The sequence below is a fragment of the Prorops nasuta genome, unplaced genomic scaffold (genome assembly GCF_024137725.1).
Source record: "Prorops nasuta isolate Cenicafe-Biocafe unplaced genomic scaffold, Cenicafe_Pnas_1.2 PNAS00025, whole genome shotgun sequence".
Taxonomy (NCBI): Eukaryota; Metazoa; Arthropoda; class Insecta; order Hymenoptera; family Bethylidae; genus Prorops; species Prorops nasuta.
In genome coordinates this window covers 980,770-1,003,799 of record NW_027116822.1, presented here as the reverse complement: position 1 = coordinate 1,003,799, position 23,030 = coordinate 980,770, and the positions used below count along the sequence as shown (strand labels likewise).

Below are 23,030 nucleotides of genomic sequence, written 5' to 3'. Positions count from 1 at the left end.
ACAGACAAATTTACCGAGGCTAGCCTATCTCAAGCACGGATCATTTCAGCCATTCGTCACGGTATTTTCTTATCCATCAAAGCTGACGCTTAGAGATTTTATGGCCCTCTGGTGTAATTCTCCAGAAATTTTATTACAACTAGGAAACTTCTTGCTGTCTCTCCTTTATGGACCCATCGATCACGCCACCCGTATATATACGCGTGACTAGCGGCATATAAATATTGCAGGTAATTCAAATAATATTTTCTCATTAACCATTGAGCTATATATATATCCCCTCTCCACTTACCATTCCCACTCTTCTCCAGGGGAAGATGTCCTCTCGTTACTTTTTAATGCCAGCCCTTATACTCTCAGATGTTTTTCGTTGCAGGCAAGAAAAAGTCGTACCGAAGTTAATTAACAGACTGACACGACGACGAAACGAGCCAAACAAAAATTGATTACACGAGTGTGCCAATCATTTGAAAAAAATATTGGGAAGAAGAAAAAGAAGAAGCAAAAGTTGTAGAAAAACACGTAATTAGAGAAGTCGTCGGGGTTGGAGCCCGATTAGAATGATCGATTCAGGGCACAAATATATATTCTTGGAGAGTTTATCGAATTCTTATCAGTCCAAATCATAATTCCTGAGAAAACTTTTCCTCATTAAGCTCATTCTTCGAAAACTGATTCTCACCTCCGACGTTTTCTCAAAGAAGACTCTACAATAGGTTTGCCACAGTTTTATTACCCCTGTAGCATATAAATAACACAGTAAAACTATAAACGCGCCGTGTCACACACTTACGCAAGTTACTTATCGCTTTAAACTGTCAGTTTTACCGTGCGATTTACTCTGCTCTTGACCTGGTTTGCCTTGATTCTGTAAGTTGTTACTCCAAAAATACTTAAAAACTATTTAAACTCATACTCATACCTCTCCTAATGCCTCTCTGTCTTCTCCCAGGTATCCTGAAATCTCATTGGGATCTCGCAGCATCGTCACGATGGCTGAACTCTGTAAATGGACTTTGGAATTTCGTGTAATTCAACGAGATCCTTCTTGGGATCGCGTATAAGGACCCTCCCGTACTTTGTCAACTATTTCGCCAAGCTGCACTTTCCACTGGAAAGTTTTCGAGCAACGGGCCAGTTTTGTCTCAGGTTCTGCAGCCGGAAGTCCCATATTTGTCCCACGTTTTAACGATCGAGTTGAATTTTATGGAAGGAAAATATAACGAAGCAAGAATTTACGCGTTCCATTCTGTATGTTTCAATAAGGGCCAAGTCAGGATACAGCTTCAAAATGGTCCTGCGAGAATTGTGCGATTCGATCCTCTCTGCTGAATCGAGCACACAGTCGCTGCTCGTTGGATCATACCTACTGGACGTCCAAGGGAATCAATATTAGGAATAGCGAGCATTCAGTCATTTGCAAATGCCAGTCAGCTGGCTTCCGTTTCATGAAGCAAATTATCACTGGAATTTCCATTAACAAGCAACTTGTTTCTGGAACAAAGAAACGTGAATTTCCTCGTGTGTTTTCCAGGAAAATTTACAGACGAATTTTGGATAGCATCTCGATTATGGGTAGAATTCCGATCGTGCTGTAATTCATGGAGCGTTTCGGCGCTTCTATTTAGCGTCGAGCGAGCGCCTCGGCTTCCGGTCCAGCGATTGCATATGGATGAACAGTGGAGATTCGAGACGGGACGGCAGATGGGCACGAGGATAGGGCGACCCCATGATCCATGGTCACCGAGGCCCATAAAACGGCCTATTCCTGAGAAACGAGTGGCACGCTTTATCCGGATTTATTTTCGGCCGGACTTTCGTGTCAAATAAGCCTCCATGACGCAGCTTCGCCTTCCTATGATCCATAAGAAGCTCTCAAAAAGATTGCTTTTTTGGCCAGAGAGCACAAATAAACAATGGCGAAATTAATTGCTGGCGATTACAGTGTTTACCAAATTAATGTGCCACGTGGAGTGTTGAATTACACATTTATGCAATCGACGCATCAGCCTGAATAATAGAATCCTGTACCTGTGGTTTAATGGAATTTCAGAGCCAGAGTTTCAATGAATTTGTCGGAATCGATTGTTACTTAAAACAAGTTTGGCGGAACTCCTGTGCTTGAACGAAATGAAAATCTACACTCTTTTATGTCTTCTGTTAGCTGAAGGAATTTCATAAGGATAATTGACATTCATTGTCTGTTTATAATTTTTATTTTGGTTTCTCGACAAAACTGTTGTTAGTACTCGTCAATTCTGATTTTATTGCAACGACGATTGAATTCGTTAACGTCATCAGGTGAAATTTTCTATCTCCGAACGAAAAACGATCGTTGGTTCACTAACGAAGAAAAAGTACAATTTCATTTGCTCTTCCACCGTCTATGTATAGCTCAAGGAAATCAATGGAATTCCTTGATTTAACAAGTAATCAAAAGTGGCCAATACTGGAACGGAATCCTAAGCATTAGTTTTAAATAGTTGGAATTGCAAGGTTCCTTTCATTCGAGCCAAATTAATCGAAACTGCTTCGTGGTTAGATAAATTTTCGTGGAGTAGGGCCTCGACCATTTAGACAAAGGAATTTGTATAATTTGGTGAAAAAAATCCCAGAGTCCTCGTTGAGTTTCATGGTTTTTCTGTTGCAGATTGCCAAGCTGTTTTCCTTCACGTGGACCATGGGCCACTTCTTATGCAAATCTGTGCATTACATGCAAAGTGTCTCCGCGATCTGCTCCGTTGTCACACTAACAGCCATGTCGATAGAGAGGTACTTACTGTATAGCAACCCTCAAATTCACTCCCAATTAAGAAAGCAGTTTCACAATTCAACCATATTCTCCTCTATTAATTAAACGAATACCTTGTACTCTTGTCTCTCGTTGTCCAATGATATTTTAAATTTAAGCAAGCTCAAAGATAAAATCCCAATTTACTGTAAAATTTGTCTCCCTCTTACCAAAAGGTCTTCCTATTTGTCCATCCACTCATGATTTAGTCTGTATTTTACTCTATCTTTTCTGCCAGGGTGCATTCGTTATTAAAATCCATACTGCATACCAACGACGATATCTTAGGAGGGTCGTACCATACATACTGCTTTTCCTCTTTCTAAATTAGCTTCTTGGCATGTTTCACAATATTACATTTTCCAGATTTATTTTTCATATTGAAATATTTACCACGTATTAGCAATATTGCAAATTTCATCTACTCCCTCTCTCTCTCTCTTTCTCTTCATAGATAATATATTATACAACAGGAATGCAGAAGATAGTATTTAATTGGTCAGTGATCGAACGTTATTTTAATTAAGCCTCATCCAGGCTGTAATGCGAGACGGTGCTTAGGCTCCGATTGACCAATCGGAATTATCGATTTCTAATCTCATTCTGGCGTCCTTGCATTAATTAATCGTTATTGCTACTATTTCTTTATCGCTGCATTCAATAAGCCTATTATAAAATTATAGAAAGCTTATTATTCAGGTTTCAGTAATAACATTTAACATTATAACGATTTTAGAAGCAAAATAAATTTCCTGAAAATAAGGTAATTTCCAGTCAAGTGTAGTATTAGAAAAAATGAGGAAGGAGTTTTTTGCTTAATTATAATATTTTTGTACATTTTGTCGTAGTTGCGTCGTAGTGTTTGCCGACAACGTTCGACTTTCTACAAACTCTGGGCTGTATATTTGTTAATGTGCAAACGGATTTGGCCGTGGGTCACAGTGGGGCTGGACAGGCTGGGCCACCTCCTATACAGCAGGAAACTACGCGATACGAAAATTACGCGATCGAGTGCTTAGCACACACAGAGAGTCCTATTGGTCGACCACTCTTCTACAAAATTTCAATATTTCGATTAGCCCACTCAAAAATAATTCATCGATATATTCAACATTCCCCAATGTCAAAAAAAAATTTAACACTTTTATAACTAAACTTACCAAAAAAAAACCCCCCGCTAATTTCCATCGAAGGACAATTTACGAGGATCTTGACTTTTAGCTGCTGCAGCGAGAATTTCAGGGAGTTTTTCCCACAGAATTTATCACCGAGAGATTCTGACCTCGCGATTACTGGCCTTTGCCACGGGCGAAAAATAGAATTTCGATCAATCCTGCTACAGGCCCGACAAGTTTTTCGGGATTGGCTGTTTGGTCCTTTTTTGCATCGATATTCCGAGCCCCGCGACAGCAGCACGGACGATCAATTAAATTATTCGCACTGCTCGTGAATATTTCTCGCTGACTTTATTGCGCTTTGATGGACGAAATAAATATTTGTTTCCGTAGGATAGGGGTGTAAAAGATGAATAGATTCGAAGTACGTATTTAAAGCTCGAGGAGTGCCATTTTTCTGGGATTATTCTTTCCCTGGAGAATACTTTCATGCATAATGCTGGAGGAGGGTGAAAAAAATTTAATAGTAGCGTATAATGGGGCGAGAAACTGTGCCATTTGCATTGGATTTCGAGAGAATCCACAGCTCACACCCCTCCCCCCCCCCTTCTCGTCTTGTTTGCCTCCACGACTCCCCCACCTTGAGCGTTGCGCTTATTGCTTCGACTCGATTCTGCCTGCGGCCCTTCGCTCCGACGCCAATGCATGCCAGGCAAACTTTAGAAAAGTATCTGTGTATACCGCAACTTTTTCTGTATCATACATATTTTCTAACAATTTTTCTCTTTCAGGTACTACGGCATAGTGCATCCAATGAGGGCACAATACACCTGTACGATCAGCCAAGCAAGGAGAATCGTCATCATAACTTGGATCGCTTCCTTCCTTTTAGGAATTCCAATGTTGTTTACCCAGGCAAGCCACATTTTATCCCAAGAGAAACCGAGCAATCAGTACTATGAAACTCTAATTAGATTTCTTACATTTTCTCTCTTTTCCCCTCTCATCAATTATGAAAGAAATCATTAAACGTTTATCTTCGTCATTCCAGAGACACAAGGAGGTGGGACTCAGAGTGGTCGCTTATTGGTGTGTGCGTGATTGGGATTCCGAGCTTCTGTGGCGAGTACACGAGGTTTACATGCTGGTTCTGGTACTCGTGCTGCCCTTAGCCGTCATGGCGTTCTGCTATACTGCTATCTGCTGGGAAATCTGGAGAGTCATGAAGAGACGTTATCATATGACGTCACGACATGCGTAAGCACTCGCAGGAATTTCTCGATTCGCGCGAAACTCGGCTTATCTCGATATAGACAAATTCTTTCTAAAAATGTAGATAAAGAAGCTTTTTACCACTAAACGCCTCTCGAAACTCGAAGCTCCAATTGAGAAAACTGCAAAAAGCGCAGTCATCAGCTTGCATTCAATTTGACCTTTTCACCGGTAAGCTTCTGGAATAGCGCTGTTCACTCTCGTTCATCTCTAGAAATTCAATTGGAACAACAGGAAAGGAGCAGGAAAACTAAATCCACTGTTATAACGAGTTTTCATTTATTTGTAATTTGATGGACAATTTTCAACCCTGAGAGTGGATAGATTTGAGCAGTTTGAGATACGCCGAGTGAGTGTAAGAGAAATGGAGGGGAGAGGGGGAGGGGTTGGATGAAATTGGACGGTGGAGGATGAATTAATGTAATTTGCGTGGTGGAATTCGGGCATTCTGCGAGGGAGAGCGCGTAAAACTGACACGCATAGCAATTGATTCCTCGCGAATGTGCATAAAGCCAGGGAGAAACAGGAGGGGGGATCACGTGCGGTAGCTTTGGTGTTGGAGAGTCGAGTCGAGTCGAGTCGAATATGTTTTGGACAAGATACACACGTTTGGGGAGCGCTGGATCACAAATCACTTTAGGTCTGCCGCCACCATTCAGCCTTGTTGTAAACACATGCAGGGACCGTTGAGGCATGTTTCACTGATCCCTAAGCCACGTAACTGATACACGATAACTTTCAATCCTCCTCGTCCATCTACTAGCAGATTCCGTCGGGAATCTCTTCGCGTTATTAATAATGAGAAATCACTAATTTACTTGTATCTTTTCCAGGTTGAGCCCCAGTAATATCGATGCAGAGTGCATTCCGATGACCCAAAAAACAGGTCAGATCAGGAACGGACGACGTTCGCGACGCGAGAACACTCAAACGGAAGAGGAGTCTCGCACCATGAAGCAGGTTAGCCAGATATATTGTTTGGCTTTCGATCTAACGAGTTCACAACTCGGCCAAAAGAGCGCAAATATGATTTGAGAGAATATTTCGCGTTATCGCGATTTAATAATCCATCTACAGGATCCAGCCCAGTGAATTTTCATCATTTCGTTGGGATAGATTCGATGGTTTTGTTGTGTCTGGCGTTAATTGCGTTATTCTAGCGTGACGCTGTCCATCGTATAGAAAATATCATGATTATTGTTATTTAAAATGTAACGTAAATGGCTTATTCGTGTAAATTTAACGAGTTGGTGAAATTTTTGAATTTTGCCTGCTGAGTTGTTAACGTTAACGGAGAACAGAAATTTGTTGCGTGACAGGTGGTGAAAATGCTGGTGGCGGTAGTGGTGCTGTTCGCTATTTGCTGGAGTCCATTGTTGATAGACAATGTACTGACCGCCTACGGTGTCATTCCACGCTTGAGATCTGGTACCAGTAAGCACCTCAACACTGCTTTCCAATTAATGGCTTATTTCAACAGGTAGGCTTTTTCTGCACAGAGGCTTAATCCTATGATCATTGTTTACTATATAAGTGTATTTTACATATATATATATATATATATTTATTATAATCCCCCTAATCACTAATTACCACAATCTCTCCATCCAGCGAATCAACAAACTGTGCATTCTGCGTATTGACATTATGTAAATACTATAAACATTTGTAGCAGACCCACTAAACTTAATTATTCGATTGTAGATTTTCTCGGAGCAAATGGTTATCAGTTGTATCGACTATTTTGCCATGGACAATTCCCATTAAACTCCAGTAATCGAAATATAATCGAGGAGACAAAAAGTGTTAACTAGATTCTGCCCAGTTTTATCCATTGGAGTTGGGATAGAGGAAATACTCGACGTTGAATTGTTAATATCGAAGAAATTAATATACTCTTGAAATTGTTCGAGTTTGCTTTTCTGTTAACGTGATTGAATTTTGAAGAGACCCTTGGAATTTTCAATTATGAAGGGGTTCGAAGGTTTATTGGTGCGAGTAAACGCGTGGGTTTTCTCGTCTTTCTCTCTAGTTTCTGGCTTTGGCGACCATCGTTCAGGCGATGTTTTCCTTCGGCCAGCTGTTATTTTCTCGTCTATATACATATAGTATATATAAGACTCCGCTCGTTAGACCTTTTATTGCTGCCAACTGACCTTGATTGCCGCACCGAGCTCGCCAGATTGCACCAAACGAATGGACTCCTGGTAATCTCACTGAAATCCGGTTCACCTTAACTCTAACAATTTGGATTTTATCCTACCTTAACTCAAGAGAGATTAAATTTTCTTCATCGAGAGAGAATCTCATGGATGCCTCAAAATTAACGATAGGAGCGTGATATTTACAATTGGATGAAAAGCTTTGTGTATACATGGCGAATTGGTACAGATTGATCCACTTAGAGAGAAGTTTAAGAGTTAAGCTGGCTGAAACGTTTGAGATAATCCATCAGCGGACTATTTGGATCATGGATCAACAAACATACGCTTAATATTTCGAGGCTGGTTAAGTTCAGTGAAGCCCCTGTGAGAATCGCCAGTACTCATGGGAGGCTCTCTCAGTCTCTCTCTCTCTCTCTCTCTCTCTCGAAATACCCTGGCTAGGGTAAACAGAAATAGGTACATGCGAACCGACGAGATTACTCACGCCTGATTGCACTTTAAATCTAGAATTAATTTGTTTCTTTGCTAAAATTAAGTAGACGAGCAAAAAATATGGGCAAGATTAAAAGATTATCTTGAATTTCAGCTGTATCAACCCGATAGTCTACGGATTCATGTCGAAGCACTTCAGGGAAAGCTTTTTAGCCGCAGCCTGCGGTGGCTGGTGGATTTGCTGTCCTCGAAAAGGCTACAGGACTCCGGTGAAGAGGCATCCGAGCCTCAGTCAGACGAGAACCACGAGTGTCAGGTAAGCTGGATCGACGAAATAAAAAGCCACGATCCTCCGACTGGTGGGTCCAGATCGATCCAGGAAAAAAGTAAGCACGATGATCCACCGCCGATTGTGCAAACTCATTTTCCAACTTTATTTGGAAATCTTCGATTAATCTGTTTACTCGGATCAACTGATTCTTGTGTAAGGTACTTAATCGCTGGATCGATGCCTTTACATCCCATTGGGTGGATTTACTAGAAATCTAGTGTAGCGTGTAGTCGTGGCAATACACTCATCTCAACACCGACACGAAACACATTGGAAAATTAAATATTACAATGGAGGAAATTTTCATCCAAAGTCCTGGTCTGGTAATGGGAAACCAGAGAAATTCAATCGAAAGGAGAATCTTGTTTTCTCCTTAATGAAACTGCTAGTCGATTTAAAGGATAAATTTAGTTGTGTTTGTTGATCGTAGAGACATAATTACTCACCGAACGTTTCAAAACGACAGACTCATAAAGCCCAGTCGAGATGTGTTTGCTGTAGCTTTTATAGTATACAAGTTTTATTCAAATGTTTGGATCTATCGCTCTTCCACGTCAGCGACTTCGTCTCGTATTTAAAGGGACTAGACTCGATGATCTTCCTTTCATCGAACAAAGTATGGTATCAAAGAAAACCAATACCCCCTGTACTAGACTCTCGGAAGTCTATATCTATAGTACATGTATAGGTATATATACTTCTCTGTAAAATAAAAGTCTCCATTTACAGAGAGTTACGGACCGATTGATACAACGCATTGGCAAATGCATAGTGCTGTGTTATAATTAGCGAGGAATGGCGAGACTGTGGCTAATTATAATGTAAATACGAGCCAATGTCAGAAACGGCTAGCGATTCAATTTAACGAGAGAGATTTATTTCATGATTAACATCGGGTTATCCGATTTGGTCCATACACACACACACACACATTCGGATAGCTTTTATATTGATAAACAAAATATTTCACTCGGATCTCTATCCCAAAGGGTTTTGCACTAGAGGAGCCTCTATATATAGTATAGGGAGATAGTTAAATTTAAGAAAGGCTGATGATAAGAGCGTTAGAACAGAGATAGTTGATTTACGTGGGTATAGGACTGAATTAAATGTGAAATAAACGACGCAGGTGGTTGCGAAACTCCTTCCGGGACTCGAAATCTCGTATCTCCACCGACATCCACCTCGTAGCCTATCCGTGAGTCTCGACGCACACGCACACACGCGGGGAAGGCACATCGACACTGAACCCATCAATGAGCCGTAAGACATTGCGTGATAATCGACACGTATAAGACCTCATGAAAAAATACTCACGCATGTAGCACGTATCCCTGGATGATTCCTCAGCTATCTATCTCTCTCTCTCTCTCTCTCTCTCTCTCTCTCTCTCTCTCTCTCGCTTTCCTTCTCTTACTAACATTAATGTACCTATAAACACTCGAGTCCCATTTACTAAAAGATAAACATCTAGCACGTGAGGGTATTCAAAGAACCTCTTCCGCTTTTATCCAACGTTAAAAATCTGTCAAATTCTTTGGTGTGAGAATAAACAGTAAGTTTGCTTGATACTAAAAATTATTTGCCTCGGGCTTCCATCTCTTAAGCTTTTCTTCCTCTTCTTTTTCTATCTGCTCTCCTTTAGTTGGAAATTCGCAGCCGCGCTGCATGAATAGATAGAAAAGTGCGTGGATTTTGCCAGAGATAGGGTTAAGTGGAAAATCGTGTCATACTCATGTTTTAAAGTTGGTAAACGTGAATTTTCAGATGGACCTGATTCTTCGTTCGTACCCGGACCACGTCTTGAGACGAGTGCTGATTAGTGGATTGAACCGGGATTTGTATATATAATAAGCAGGACGAGCGACATCTATGAGGAGCAACTGCATCAGCCCCGTTTCATCCAGTGTAAAGTTAATCGCTAATTAATGCGACGGAAATGGATGTTTCGACGACGTGGAGGACTCACTTCCGGCTCTCTTCCGTTCCAAACAGCCGGAAACTTCACTCCAGCTAGGGATATTGTCCTTCGAATTTCCGAAAGAGTAAACTTTGTCATCCGCGAGAAACTCTTGATACATCCGTATGTCATTATTTGCCTCGTATTTGGATGAATGATTTTGTTACCGTTCGACAATTATTGTGGATGCATCGTTAATTACTTTCAACGCCAAAACAGTGTTGTCCTACGTGTGATAATTATTGGTACAATTAATAATAGCTGTGTAAAATGTCGAATTGTTACAGTAACAATATTTATTCAATTTTTCAAATGGGGAAAATTCAATCGCTAATTAATACAAGTAGAAGCTCTTCGAGTATAACATATAGATTTATTATTACTAATAAACTGTAGTCTAGCTAAATTAGTCTGTGAATAGCCTGCTATTTATGGGAGTATAGCGTGGTTAGAGTATGTTTCGCATTTATATTTTCTGCAAGTATTAAACTCTGCCCCTCCTCCTATTCCCCCTTACTTATCCCCCATCATGAATTTTCATGAGACCCTATCGATCAAATTTATTAAATGTTTCCGATCTTTAAATCAACATACTCTCCCTCCAAAAACGGCTATCTGACGATTATTATTTTTTAATATGAAAATTTGGCAAAAAGTTTATCTAGGATTTATCTTGAACAATATAAGAGATCGATCAAAAATCTGTCTTACGTAAGTCGAGCTATTCGATGCAATAATATCGTAAATCTTGTTTCTACATTATAAATTTTTAGTAGATCAAATCAGACGAAAGATTCGTTTTAACCGCTTCTCATAAAATTCTGTAGCACTGCCATACATATATATTAATTATGTTGAAAGATTTTTCGATCGTAAATTCGTAAGCTCAACTTGGCTTAATATCGCAAAATTAAGCTGGGGATAATGATAAATGATTATGTACATACATGTTGTGTCTGTTATAATTGAATAGGTAATTTTGCATTTTGCATATAATTTATGTATTTATATATCTACGCAGTCTATAATTAGATTCTTAATATATCAGTCTACAGTATAATAAAAGTATTTAAATTTTCTATATATGTATAATATTCTATAATATACATTCATACTTTATAGATAGAGTAAGATAATATCAAGATAAAAATGAGCTTTAATTGTTTCAGCTAGTCGATTTAACGTAAGAACTTGTTTTATGCAGTCGATGTAACAAGAAATAAAGTTTTATTCTCGTTTTAACAGTATATTCTGTTAGCATAAGAAAAACAATTCTGTTATTAGAATTTCCATAGGCGGAGTAAACGACTTGATACGAAGTTGCGTATGTAAGTTTATTTCCAGGGGTTTCACGTTCCTTTCGATCCCTTTTCATTCTCTTCATAACATTCGTCTCCTTAACTTTCTTTTTATCCTTCACTTCGAAGTCGCCCAAGGCTCGTCGCTGGCTATTTTTCCTCGTCCTCCATAACTTTCCCATTTCATCGTATAAAGCCGAAGAGTCCTGACTCCTGACATATTCAGAATTAGAATAAACCTAAAATATTCTCTTTCAACGACTTAACTAAATTCTCCATTTTCGAAGTCTTTTCGATAATATTTTTTATTCATTACAATTTATTAATGTATAACAGGTTTTAGAAATGCTTCTACTAATATTGCAGCTTGTTTAAATGACTTGTTTCACGTTTAATTTATTCCTTTTTAACCACAGTAGACAAAAATCACTTTAGGGATTCGTACCTCGTGGTGTCATTGTATAGGTGTTTCGAGGTTGTTTCGAGCGAACTTTTAGTTTCATCGAGATCTGGAGTGGTGCGCTTTAAGGATGGACTGGGAACGCGATTTGATCAGTACAGGAAACTACACTCGTTTCAACAGGATACGCGAATTACGAAGGACCAACTTTCCTAACTGGGACTGTGCTCTGTGCTTCCTGATTCAACGGGATCGTCCCACTTTTCCTATCTAGAGAATAATTTCTAAAATGAGGAAATCAAATGCAATCGCGATCGTTGCAGTATATTTATTGTCGAGTAGTTTCTAATCAGGGGAAAAATAAGTGGAACGATTTTTTTGCAATTCATTGAATAAAGAGGAAAGAGGAATATCAAGATTTAAAAAGAGTGAAATGGATAGCAGTCGCGGTTTAAAAAGGAGGACGGCTGAAAAGGCGAATTTTTTCTTTCTCGAGATGTGGCGAGAAAGATTACGCTTGTATCGAAGTGACAGTCTAACGTCTTCTTCTGGTGTGTGTGTGTGTTAGCGTATATGAGACAACTTTACAGAATTGTTCAGAATCAGAAAGGGCTTGCGGCAGGACGATTTGACGACTGTGTATATGTGTCCCGGTGACCTGAATACCTCCTCGAATTACAGGAAATAGCCGCTTTAGGGAAGAAAGAACGCTACTCTTGCATTTTTTTTATACCTATGTTGAAAAAAACTTCAAACTGTGTTAAACAACCTTTTTTTATTATATACTTATCACAAGATTATTTTTAACAAATTATAAAAATAGTATAAACTACTATGAGCAACTTTGAAAAGAAGTAATACAGTTTATGATACAAAGTGACTTTTGCCTATTAGTTACTACCAATGCCATTGTCGTCGAAAAGTGGATTATAGCTAGTGAGAATATTTTCCTTAACTCTCGTGTCTATGCCGATCTAATCATCGTCCTCGCCATTGCTTTCCTTCGGATAATTATTTGTTTTTCAAATTGAGTTTATTGATTCGACGTAATAAATTAGTATCCAAATTCTTCTCGTCTCCGAATCACGTTTGCGCTATTTCTTCTTGATCTAGCATGAAATGAATCAGTGCCTGATGACAGCGTATGTGTCTAAGACCCAGTAGAAAAACCAAAATCTCGTGAGACTTTACATCGGCCTGCATACTTAACAGTTCCAACTGAGCCTTCGTAAAATACGTCTCCTTGCCTAAAAAAACAAATCTAATTTTCAGTAAAGAAAACATTAGCTGTCGTCATTTTAAAATTTTACTTTCAATTTGTTTTACTTGGATTAAAAGAAAGGTTGGTTTACCGAATTTTCCACTATTTAGCTTGAGCATGTCTTGCTTCTCAGCTCTGAGCCAAAAATTTATTACCGAGCATTCGGGAATAAACTAACATTTTTCCATAAGCAAGTTCCTCCTGAGTATCCAATGTAATCTCAATTACTTCCAATGATTTGCTTAGCAAAGACTTTATTTCTCCCTTGTTCTGAAGATCCTGTTTGATTCTTTGCAACATTATGTTCTTCATGACAATGGCTAATTTTTGCAGACTAGTAGCATCATCAGAGTCCACCCAAGATTTCCAAAAATTAAGGTGATTAAAGGGTGAACATTTGAGGAATTTCACAATAACATAAAGGTCTAGTTCTTTATTATGAATAGATGTTCCCATGAGTGCCTACATGTTTAAAAGCCCGTAAAGTACAAACACCAACAGATGTTACAGCTTTGTGATTCCTTGTTACGTTGGCTTCATCTAAGATTATCCTTTCCCAATGTATATCTACAAAATTGATTATCCTTTATAGTTTAACTGAAAATTAAAACTTACATTAATGTTTAACTTACCTGAAATAAGGTGGATTGAGTTTTCTTTTCTCTCGCGACAATACTGTAAGTTGTAATAACTATATTATGTTTGATCAGCTTCGTAGGGATTTTTTTACGAGATTTACCGTGATAAAGCTGCAAACCAAGCATACCTCGCCCACCACGATTTTTCACTTCGTCCTTCCATTGTGTCAACATATTTATATAATGCTAAAGCCTTTTTCATTTCTTCTACCTGCTCTAAATACATCAATTTCCTTTCCACTAATTTTTCATTTTTGTAAGACAGCATATCTGAATTTGTATTATGTATAATTGCCTAGAAAAATATGTTTTATTCTATCATCAACCAATCTCAATGTAAGATAAATATATAGCATGTCACTATGCCACTAGGCAAATTTTCTAGAATGATAGAGCACATAATTTTAAACACTTTCATTAACGAACGCATGGTAGGACACACCAAATTGTAATATGAGAAAGAAATTAAAGTATTAAACATTTTGGATTTAACTAATTCTTAACCATTATATTTTATTTTTTTGCAACTCTAAGGTCCGTTAATAGTTCAGTTATAGTGGCATCCACTTACACATACAAATTTTCTAATCTTACAACTAGAAATGATGAAGATTTTATACACATTATAGCCATAATAGCATTATAAACATTATATTTTTAAAAATATAACTGAATGTTTGCCTTCCTAAGTTTATTATTCAAAGTTATTTAAAATTAAGTCCCTATTTACCCCTTAAACTTTGTTTAAGGTCATTATGACACTGTGTTAACTAGATTTTGTTTACATCTGTTTCAGCAAATTCTGCCTTAAATTTATTCAACTGACCTTGTAATAGAGCCTGCTTCTGAGCTTCAACTGGATTAATATTATTCACACCAATTTCTTTCTTTGGCAAATGCTTCTGCAATTTTTATTCTTTCTCTAAATCTAAGTAATAAATTGTTTACAATGAAAAATACATTTCGCATTCTAAGTTTATTGAATAGACAAAAATCTTAATACCAGAATCTAGTCTTATAGCAGGAGCAGGTCTTTCTACTTCTATAATATCTTTGCCTAGTTTACTTTCTGTTCTGTGCCAGGTAAATTAGACATTAGTGTAAATCGCTATTTTCAGTTACATTATAAAGAATAATCAGTTTTGTACATACATTTGGAAAGGATAATCTTCTATGAAGTCCACGTAATAAGAAATCACAAAACTGGAACATCTCTTAGTGTTTTACTTTACGGGCTTGTAAACATTGGGCACTCACAGGAACGTCTATCCATAATAAAGAACTAGATCTTTATGGAATTATGAAATTTTTCAAAGTAAACCATTTAATGCCTTTAACTTTTGGAAACGATGGGCGAACTCTAACAGTGCTATTGGTCAGCAAAGTTCATTTTTATCAGTACTAGAAGATAGCTTTGTATCCTTAATTTTCTTTTTTGTAAAATCGTGAGTAATATCTTTTCGTTTACCAATTTTCGTACCTGTATTACTGGTTCCACCTACAAAACAAAAGATTAATAAATCCATTTTTCACACTAATTTTCTATATTAATAAAAACAAACCGTTCTTACTTTCTATATACTTCTCACAGCTAGTTGCGACAATGTTACTTTGTTGTGATAAGAAAAAATATCGCACAACACCTATCACGTCCTACCGGTCTAACACGCTCGACAGTTGATCCAGGAGAGAGCGGTCTCCGATTTCAGTTTTCACCGACCACGACTTCCCACAAACAGTTCCAACTTTCAACTCCAACGTCTCCAACAAGTACTCCAAATGACTCCAATTCCAATTTTCAAAACCTTCCTTTCTCCCACCCCCATCACCTGAAGTAGGCACCGGTAGGACCTCTGCTCGCTCTCTTCTCTCCTCCCCCATATACACGGAGTCTAATTTATTAACGAATGGTCAGGTTTTATAAAGTTGGTAAGGTAGAGCAGGAAAGTTTTGTTTACCATGGTTTGAAAGATTCTCTAAACTCGCAAGAGATGGCGCACGAATGCCGAAGAAAATTGTAGGAAAATTTTAACCTTACAAGATTCATCTAGTTTTATAAAGCATTTTTTGATAATGATGAATAACACAAAATTTAATAGTGACACTTGTAATTTTTGCCCTTGCACGGAACCATGTGTAGCTACAAAAAGAAAGAAAACTATACCAGCATTTGGTTCAACTGTGAAACAGGGAGCAAAAGAAGGCTTTCATCCAGATTTGGGAGGTTTGCCACCAGAATCACCTGCTGTTGGAACTTACAATCCAATTTTTAGACCGAGAAAATGTCTCGTTACAAAGTAAAATTTTTTCTGTTTTTTTGCTAATACTCTTTATGAAGATGTTTGCTCCTAGCTGGGACCTCGAATTAGAGTCAGAAGAATTTTCCGAGACTATGGGAGGATATCCCTCACAGAAATACTTATCACAGAAAAACTTAATAAAAACTGGCAGGGGTCCAGGAACTCACGAAATTATTCGATGGCCAGAAAAATATTCAGAAACGTATCCAAGTACCTTAAATGAGGGCGTAGGCTTTGCATTAGAACCTCGATTTCGAAATCACTTTAAATCTAATACTCCTGGACCAGGTAAATAAATTTTTCGAATTATGATTGAATTTGTATAGAATTTTTATATATTATCAGGCTACACACCTATAAACATACACGACCCTTATTATTTTTTGGACCAAAAAAAATTCCGAAAAAATTGTATACCCTCGTTCTTATTTGACACAAGACCAAGATTTAGAGAGACAAGAATAAATTGGTCTTTGCCATGCAATAAGTAAGTTTCGACTGATAAAACAGATTCCGCAATCGATACAATAATAAATTGTAATATATCTGCAGCTATAGGATAGAAGAAATGTTTACCGTGAAAGAGACAGTAAAAAAAGTTGTTGGAAAACGTGGACCTTACGATTTATTTACAGGTATAATATTTGTATTTTGTAAACAAAGTTTTGTAATCCAAAAAATGCTTTTAGGTCCTAGAGACGATACAACGATCAAAGGGTATTTAGCACCCCCAAAGAGAACAAATATTTCTAATTGGCCAATGAAATTGCCAGGGGAGATAGAAAAATTATTTCACAAATCAAATTACTTTAAAGGAAAATGGACAGACTGTCCAAGGTAGAGTTACAAATGTTTATTGTCAAATTTACATTAGTACTTTACTGTTAATAAAAATTTAATCGATACTTTAGATTCCCGAAGAAACCTGTTACGAGACTAGCCTTAAAGGACAGCAGCCTTTGTTACAAAAATCCTGATGATCCAGGGCCAGGAACCTACGATGTAGATGTACCATTAAAGCCGATAACCAGAAGGAAAAATTATGCGTTTGGAATTTGCGCTGAACATGCAAGACCAGAAACGCCATTTATTATTTACCCTGGACCAGGTCACTATAGAATTCAGGAAAAGAAATGTTCAGGGTCGAAAGGGTTATCGTGGATGTTTAAAAGTAAAGTACCGAGACCGTTTATTTAGAGGAAAATAATAATGATACAGTGTCGAGAGGTATTTAGTAAGTGTGAGTAGCGAAAGAGGCACTGTAGAACTTCCTGTTTCGTGCTGGAGTGAATCGACTACAGTAATGATGGACTTGGAGACCATCTCTGCTGCACTGAATGAATAATTTATAAGCTATACTCGCTGAACTCTGAACCCTCTAGCCCCTCCTATTTTACCGGGTGGTACATAATTGCATTAAATTGTTCCTTGGTAACGCCCATTTGTAATTTTATCGCACATTAGATGGTCGTTGAATTGATACTAACTTCAAAATTATAAATACTGACTTATTTGAATCAAACTTTCAAGTGGCATACGCCAAAAAAGTTAGAAATTTCTCTGCTATTGAAAGATGAAGAGATTGCAATGAAGATGTGAATGCCGAAGCCACGCGACCAATGTCAAACATCACTAAACATTTTGAAAACATCTCAATTGGCCCGCGAGCGACCACGGGTGGGCTAGGAGGAATCTGAAGGAAGGTCTATTTGTCAACTGGAAAAGAGAGTAGGGATTCCCCCTCCCCCATAGGGGTCGCGTGCCCAGACCGAACAGAAGTCAGCCACCTCGCCTTCTCCTCGTAAATCACCCAGCTTCACCTTCCAAAGTGTAAATCTTGTCTCACTTCCGTTTTCGAACACTTTCTTCGTCAATATAGGGTGTTTCAGAAATCATAACCTTCTACATCCTATACTCTTCAAACGGTGCCTTCATCTCCCCACAACGAGTGCCTCTTCCGGACTATTAAAGAGAAGCGTGTGGTGCAATTTGTGTAACATTATTCGTTAAATAATTCTTCTATAGTCTTATCAGTTCCTAGAATAATTTGTAATATTTTTTTAAACACCTTGTACATGCCTCGCTTCCAGTAGCTTTCATGGGAAAGTCTTGAGGTTATCTTGGCCCAAAGACCCAGTGGCCCTAAATTTTCGAAAAGTGTGCCAGGTCCTTTCTTCCGGACTTTCCACTTTTACGGCCACACTGGCTTTGCAAGCACACAAAGCTCCAGTGGCCTCCCGCCACGAATTACCTGAAGCTACCGGTCTTCGCACGGGTTATAAACGCATAAATCCTCCTTTGATCGATTCCTCCTACCATTCGCTGATTCTCTAAACGAATTAATCTGTGCAATTTTTAATTTATTTGTCTTTCATCAACTGAGCTGTTTCCGAAAAACTTGGTCAACGTTATACTATATTATCCTTCATAGCTGGTCTGTATATATAAGCGGAGGAACCTCAATAGGGGTATTCTCTATAGGGAAAAAAGTTCATGGTAGCCATATGCCAGATAATTTGGATGATCGATGATGAATTTCACGCGGCAACTGACACCCGTATACTAGAACTATCATAAATAGGCCATACTTGAAAATTAATCGATATCCAATTAAGGAATAATGAGCCACTAATTTATTTGGTTGCTGCCATTGAGTGTTTTCTAACCTCAAAAGAGCAAGGCAACCACACTTGGGAATTTTTTAAATTTTATTTGTAGAACTTGGCGCAGGGAGGACGAGAAGTGGGGGAAACGGAAGTAGACGGTCACGCAAAATTTCGATATCGGCGTTATAAGCGCTTTGGTAAAAAACTGTAGTTTTCCGTAAAAGAGAGGGGAGGTGTGATGCGTTACAGCTGGTTAAACAGATGTTTGGTGAACGACGCGACAAATTCCACGCGGGTAAACGTGGAAATGAAGCTAAAATTTTATCAACACTGGCTCCAAGTCAATGAAGAGATTATGATTCGAGATTGTGCAGGGGTAATAGTGCTGACTTACGGTCTTAAACCTTATAGACTACCCGATTCCTTCTGGAGGACGAGCAATCTGAATTCCCGGGCAACCTCTGGGTGCAATAAAACGTGAAATCCTGGCCACCAGATATGGCTACCGTTTCTTCAAAAATGTATGGCGTCTCCATTCTGCAAGACTATACTAAAATTTACGAGAGTTTGCGGGGGAAGTCTCTGCACTGCTGACCCACTCTTGGCGCATTGTTCCCTTCGCCCTTTAAGGGACACCACTCATTTTTGCAGGATTTCTCTTGTCGATGTGGGTTACCGTGCCATCATAATTTCCAAACCTACCATCGTATTTCACTCTCCTCTTCAAGGACACAAGCTACTTTCATCCAAACTTTCCTTCATTTCTCATTTTCTGAAAGAATAAAAAAAAAAACGTTAAATCCGTTACAATATTTAATTATAATTTTGCTAGCTTTATACATAGACAGGATATTGGGTTGGATCACCACGTGTGTATTAGTGCGTGCAGGTTTTGAAAAGCCAGTAAAAAGTGCAGTGTCAGGGGATGGAAAACGATAGAATGGAGTTTCGAGGATACCGCAACACTGGTAGCTTTTTGCTCTTCAACGTCAACGCAATCGTTCTTTGTGTCCATCCGATTCGATGATACTTCGTTGGAACCCTATAAAACATGCTTTGCTATTAATCAGTCCAATGGTCAAGAGACCAACCAGCTTGTTTTTTTACGTTTTACCTGTATTAGAATTGACTTATTCTTCCACCCCAAGTGAATTCTGAAGAGCGCCCTCGTGGAAAATGGCGAACGGTTGATTTTCGAAATTCTCGCCTGGGGCTTCTTGTCCTCGAAAATGAAAAGCTAAGCAGGACAAAAGACATTTCACGGGACTTAGCTATAAAATTGGCTGTAAATGTGATCATAAAATGTTGGGTGTGTCCTTCGAGACTTGAAAATCTGCTTTCTTTATTCAAAGATCTTTTACTTGTACGTTGCAAGTTGCGTTTCTTCAGTTTTATATTTATATACGAGAAATATACTTATTTGTTATCTGCAAAAGAATTTCTAAGAAAATTTTCAAAAATGCTCCTTTTTGTATCTTAGTTCAAAGTTAAATAGAGCAATGTTAGGAGCCAAGAAATAGTTTTATATTTTTTGAATAATCAAAAGACTCTTGACGTAAAAATTATTCTTAGTACTGGCAAAAGTAATTTTATTATTGAAACTTTTATATACTGAGTTTACAGGAACGAAACAACTAATTAAAACGCGTAAAGATATAGGATCGATCTCGCCATAACAAAATATTGACTTTCTTTGCAAGCTATGTACACTAGCGTTTATCCACTTTGAAAAACACTTTTCCCCATTTATGAGTGAAACATTGAATTTAATGGTTGACGGTATATGATAAAAAAGTTCAAATAGTCGCGATGATGCCGGGGAAGTATTTTAAGCTCGTTTTAGCTAACTTCTGGCTTCATAAATTAGAAAACTGGGAATGGCGATCCCTTTGACTCGAACTGAGAGAGCAGAAATCGTGGAATCTGCGACGATTTCTTATGGTCGAGCGACGGCCACACGCCGGCCACCATTGGGGGCCCCCCATAAAGTCATCAACTCGTAAAAGTTGATTTTCGCTCGCATTCCCAAAGCAACGACCTCGTAAATCATATGTATAATAATATACGAGTATATAGTGGAAGGTCTTCGCCGGAAGGTCAGATTTCGCAGTTTCCGTTCGCTCGTGGAGGCAGCACGCCGGAGACGCGTCCTTCCAAGTTTCAAAACGAAAGTTTCGCCAAAGCTTGTCTATTCTACCTTTCCATTCCTACAAAAGAAAAAAAACAAAACTTGAATGGAAATTCATGTGCCAAGAAAATATCGTTACACGATGCTCAGTCTAAATTTACTATCAATTTTTTAATCAATCTTTATAACGTCTGTATGGCATTCCTAAACTAGATTTGACATTTTTAAACGTTATATTTTTAACAACTGTTTTGTTATTAGAAATAAATTTCTTACTGCACCTTGTATAATTGTGTTTTCAAAGTTAATGCACTTTATGCATGATAAAGGGAGTTTAATTTTTTAAAGAAAAATTGACAAATTTTATCAGTTGTAAAAAGAATCTTGTCGGTAAACACAAAGGTTATGTCGGTAGGGTGAGCAGAGGGATCGAAATCCTGCAAATTTTCTTTTGGTGAACCGACGTGAGGCGGCTACGTTTCAAAACTCTCTTCATGGTGGGGATTGTTAGCCCGCCTTTAGTCACGCCCACAATACAATCCCCTCGACTCCACAAGTAGTGGGGTTTCCGTTCCAGGTGATCCAGGCCCTGAAAAACGATACAGGAGGAATAACTTTCCTTGAAAATGCCTAAGTAAACTTTAATTTTTAATAAAATATATCGTAATATTAAAAAAATCTTCACTGTTTTCCTCACTATTATATTGTGTAGATGTACGAGAAAAATACACACTATAGTTAAGATTTAGGTGAAAAGCATTATAGCAGTCAGATCGAATTTCTAACAGGAAAGGCTTAGGTAAAAGTCTTTCTCGTTAGGAACCCTTTTACGAGAGTTGGAGGGGCCTTACCGTGCTGTGTCATCGATTATTAGTAATTTACAATGAAATTAACCCTGAGTAATCAGCTCCAGTTTCGAATGACTGCAGGCCGGTTGTATAGCCATTACTGTTTAAACGGTTTTACAGGGGTTCCATTTTCGGTTTATTACGCAGGTCTTCGTAACCTCCAACGTCAGGACCAACCAACATCTTCGAAACATTTGTTTTCGAAGGCCTTCACATTTATGACAGCTTATGCATTTATTGCCAAGTTCTTCGACGATTTTATGAGTTTTCCATAATTTTCCTGACGTTTCACGACGATTTATGAATTACGACACGAGGAGCACGCGTGCTGCGCGAGTGGCGCTTGTAAAATGTGCGCGAGTCGCGAGTCTCGCGCCAAAAAACTAACCTATTTTTCCGATGCCACATCAGTTTCTTAACCACCATTATTTACCACGAAATTTCTTACCCTAAAGCTTCATCAACTGTATTATACCTCGAATAATTATTTTATTATGTGCACTGCAACTACACTGTGCTGTTGGACTATACGCCGTTGTAGGTAGGTAGCAGTCCATCGCGAGAACCGTTACCAACCTTTTTCGCACAATCTCCAACGTGGTTTTCACGAGAGTGGATTAACCGGTAGACTGGTAGGCGTGGTGTAAATGGTAGAAAACCCTAGAGAAATTTTATAACACAAGTTTATTAGGCATAGTCAATGATCGTTTTAAATCTCTATGCAAATAAATCCTAATGGAACTATTTACTTATCTGGATCTTCTTTGTAGTAGTACACACGGCAAGTTAAAGGTTCGATGGCCATATTGAGGTTATCTAATATTTGGTAATTTCTTTGAGGCAGGAGGAAAATAAAACGACTGCGTTTTTGGCGAATGTAACTGTACATACAAGGGTTTGGTGGTCAACAAGGGATTATAGGATTAACAAGGGACTACCTCTTTTGGTGGACACTACATTAACGGTGGAAAGGCGGACTGTTGGTACTGTCTGCTACAAATTGGCCAAACTCTCGTCGAGATAATCTTCTTAATATTGCCGGGATGCAAATGTTTGGATACCTGACGGATTATACAGAATTGGCTTTGAGAATTTGGGTGCGAGATCATAATATTCCAATATTGAAACCATTGTCCGTTGACTGGATAATTGGCGACGTGGAAAATTCGTTCTCTCCTAATAACGAAGCGACGTAAGGTGAAATTAAATGGATAAACGAAGCCTGTGAATTCGAGGTGAGATAATTTAACGGCGTTTTCACGGTTGACAGTAAATAAGCGAACGCGTGGCCGCCTATTATTAGGGGCAATTAATGAGATACGCTCTCCGGCACGGAATGCATCCGTGGTAACGCGCGTTCGCCGCGCCTATTTCGCCGTAGCGGATTCCTACCCAACTAATTGCGAGGCGCGAGAACAACACAACTCCTGGCACTTTGAACAGTCGGCCATCTTGAGATTAACCTAAAGCTTTGCTTAAACATAT

The 23,030-nt window shown here is 38.5% G+C and overlaps 2 protein-coding genes and 1 long non-coding RNA gene across 12 annotated transcripts in view; 1 reads left to right on the top strand and 2 right to left on the bottom strand.

The window, feature by feature from the left end:
• The window catches only part of LOC136782198 (QRFP-like peptide receptor), a 30,919-nt gene extending 19,611 nt beyond the window's left edge, over positions 1-11,308 (top strand). For 3 of the 4 annotated variants that reach the window (XR_010824083.1, XR_010824084.1, XR_010824085.1), the window contains 8 exons: positions 2,651-2,772; positions 4,698-4,821; positions 4,958-5,163; positions 6,012-6,138; positions 6,498-6,658; positions 7,930-8,091; positions 9,236-9,369; positions 9,874-11,308. Coding sequence is in view for 1 of the 4 variants with exons in the window: in XM_066741452.1 (XP_066597549.1) it covers positions 2,651-2,772; positions 4,698-4,821; positions 4,958-5,163; positions 6,012-6,138; positions 6,498-6,658; positions 7,930-8,091; positions 9,874-9,883 (912 nt within the window). In the remaining 3 variants the exon portion in view is untranslated. The remainder of the gene's footprint in view (positions 1-2,650; positions 2,773-4,697; positions 4,822-4,957; positions 5,164-6,011; positions 6,139-6,497; positions 6,659-7,929; positions 8,092-9,235; positions 9,370-9,873) is intronic. The other variant, XM_066741452.1, reaches the window with a different exon arrangement.
• A 1,211-nt stretch (positions 11,309-12,519) lies between these two features.
• On the bottom strand, positions 12,520-15,489 carry LOC136782066 (transcription termination factor 2-like). Of its 6 annotated transcripts, none has more exons than XM_066741220.1 (8): positions 15,235-15,489; positions 14,816-15,161; positions 14,667-14,737; positions 14,490-14,591; positions 13,765-13,958; positions 13,658-13,700; positions 13,117-13,592; positions 12,520-13,011 (listed from the first exon to the last, which is right to left on the bottom strand). In XM_066741220.1, exons 5-7 carry the CDS (start codon positions 13,929-13,931, stop codon positions 13,572-13,574), a joined length of 231 nt encoding a protein of 76 aa, XP_066597317.1. In that variant the 5' UTR covers positions 13,932-13,958; positions 14,490-14,591; positions 14,667-14,737; positions 14,816-15,161; positions 15,235-15,489; the 3' UTR covers positions 12,520-13,011; positions 13,117-13,571. The 6 variants fall into 6 exon arrangements, with proteins under 6 accessions (XP_066597317.1, XP_066597315.1, XP_066597316.1 ...); XM_066741218.1 differs by having other exon boundaries at positions 15,235-15,482; XM_066741219.1 differs by having other exon boundaries at positions 13,792-13,958; positions 15,235-15,482.
• Positions 15,490-20,096: 4,607 nt separating this feature from the next.
• LOC136782175 (uncharacterized) lies at positions 20,097-22,801 on the bottom strand. Of its 2 annotated transcripts, none has more exons than XR_010824081.1 (4): positions 22,295-22,801; positions 21,549-22,205; positions 20,979-21,286; positions 20,097-20,776 (listed from the first exon to the last, which is right to left on the bottom strand). It is a non-coding gene; the product is annotated as an uncharacterized lncRNA (long non-coding RNA). The 2 variants fall into 2 exon arrangements; XR_010824080.1 differs by having other exon boundaries at positions 22,122-22,205.
• Positions 22,802-23,030: the final 229 nt, after the last annotated feature.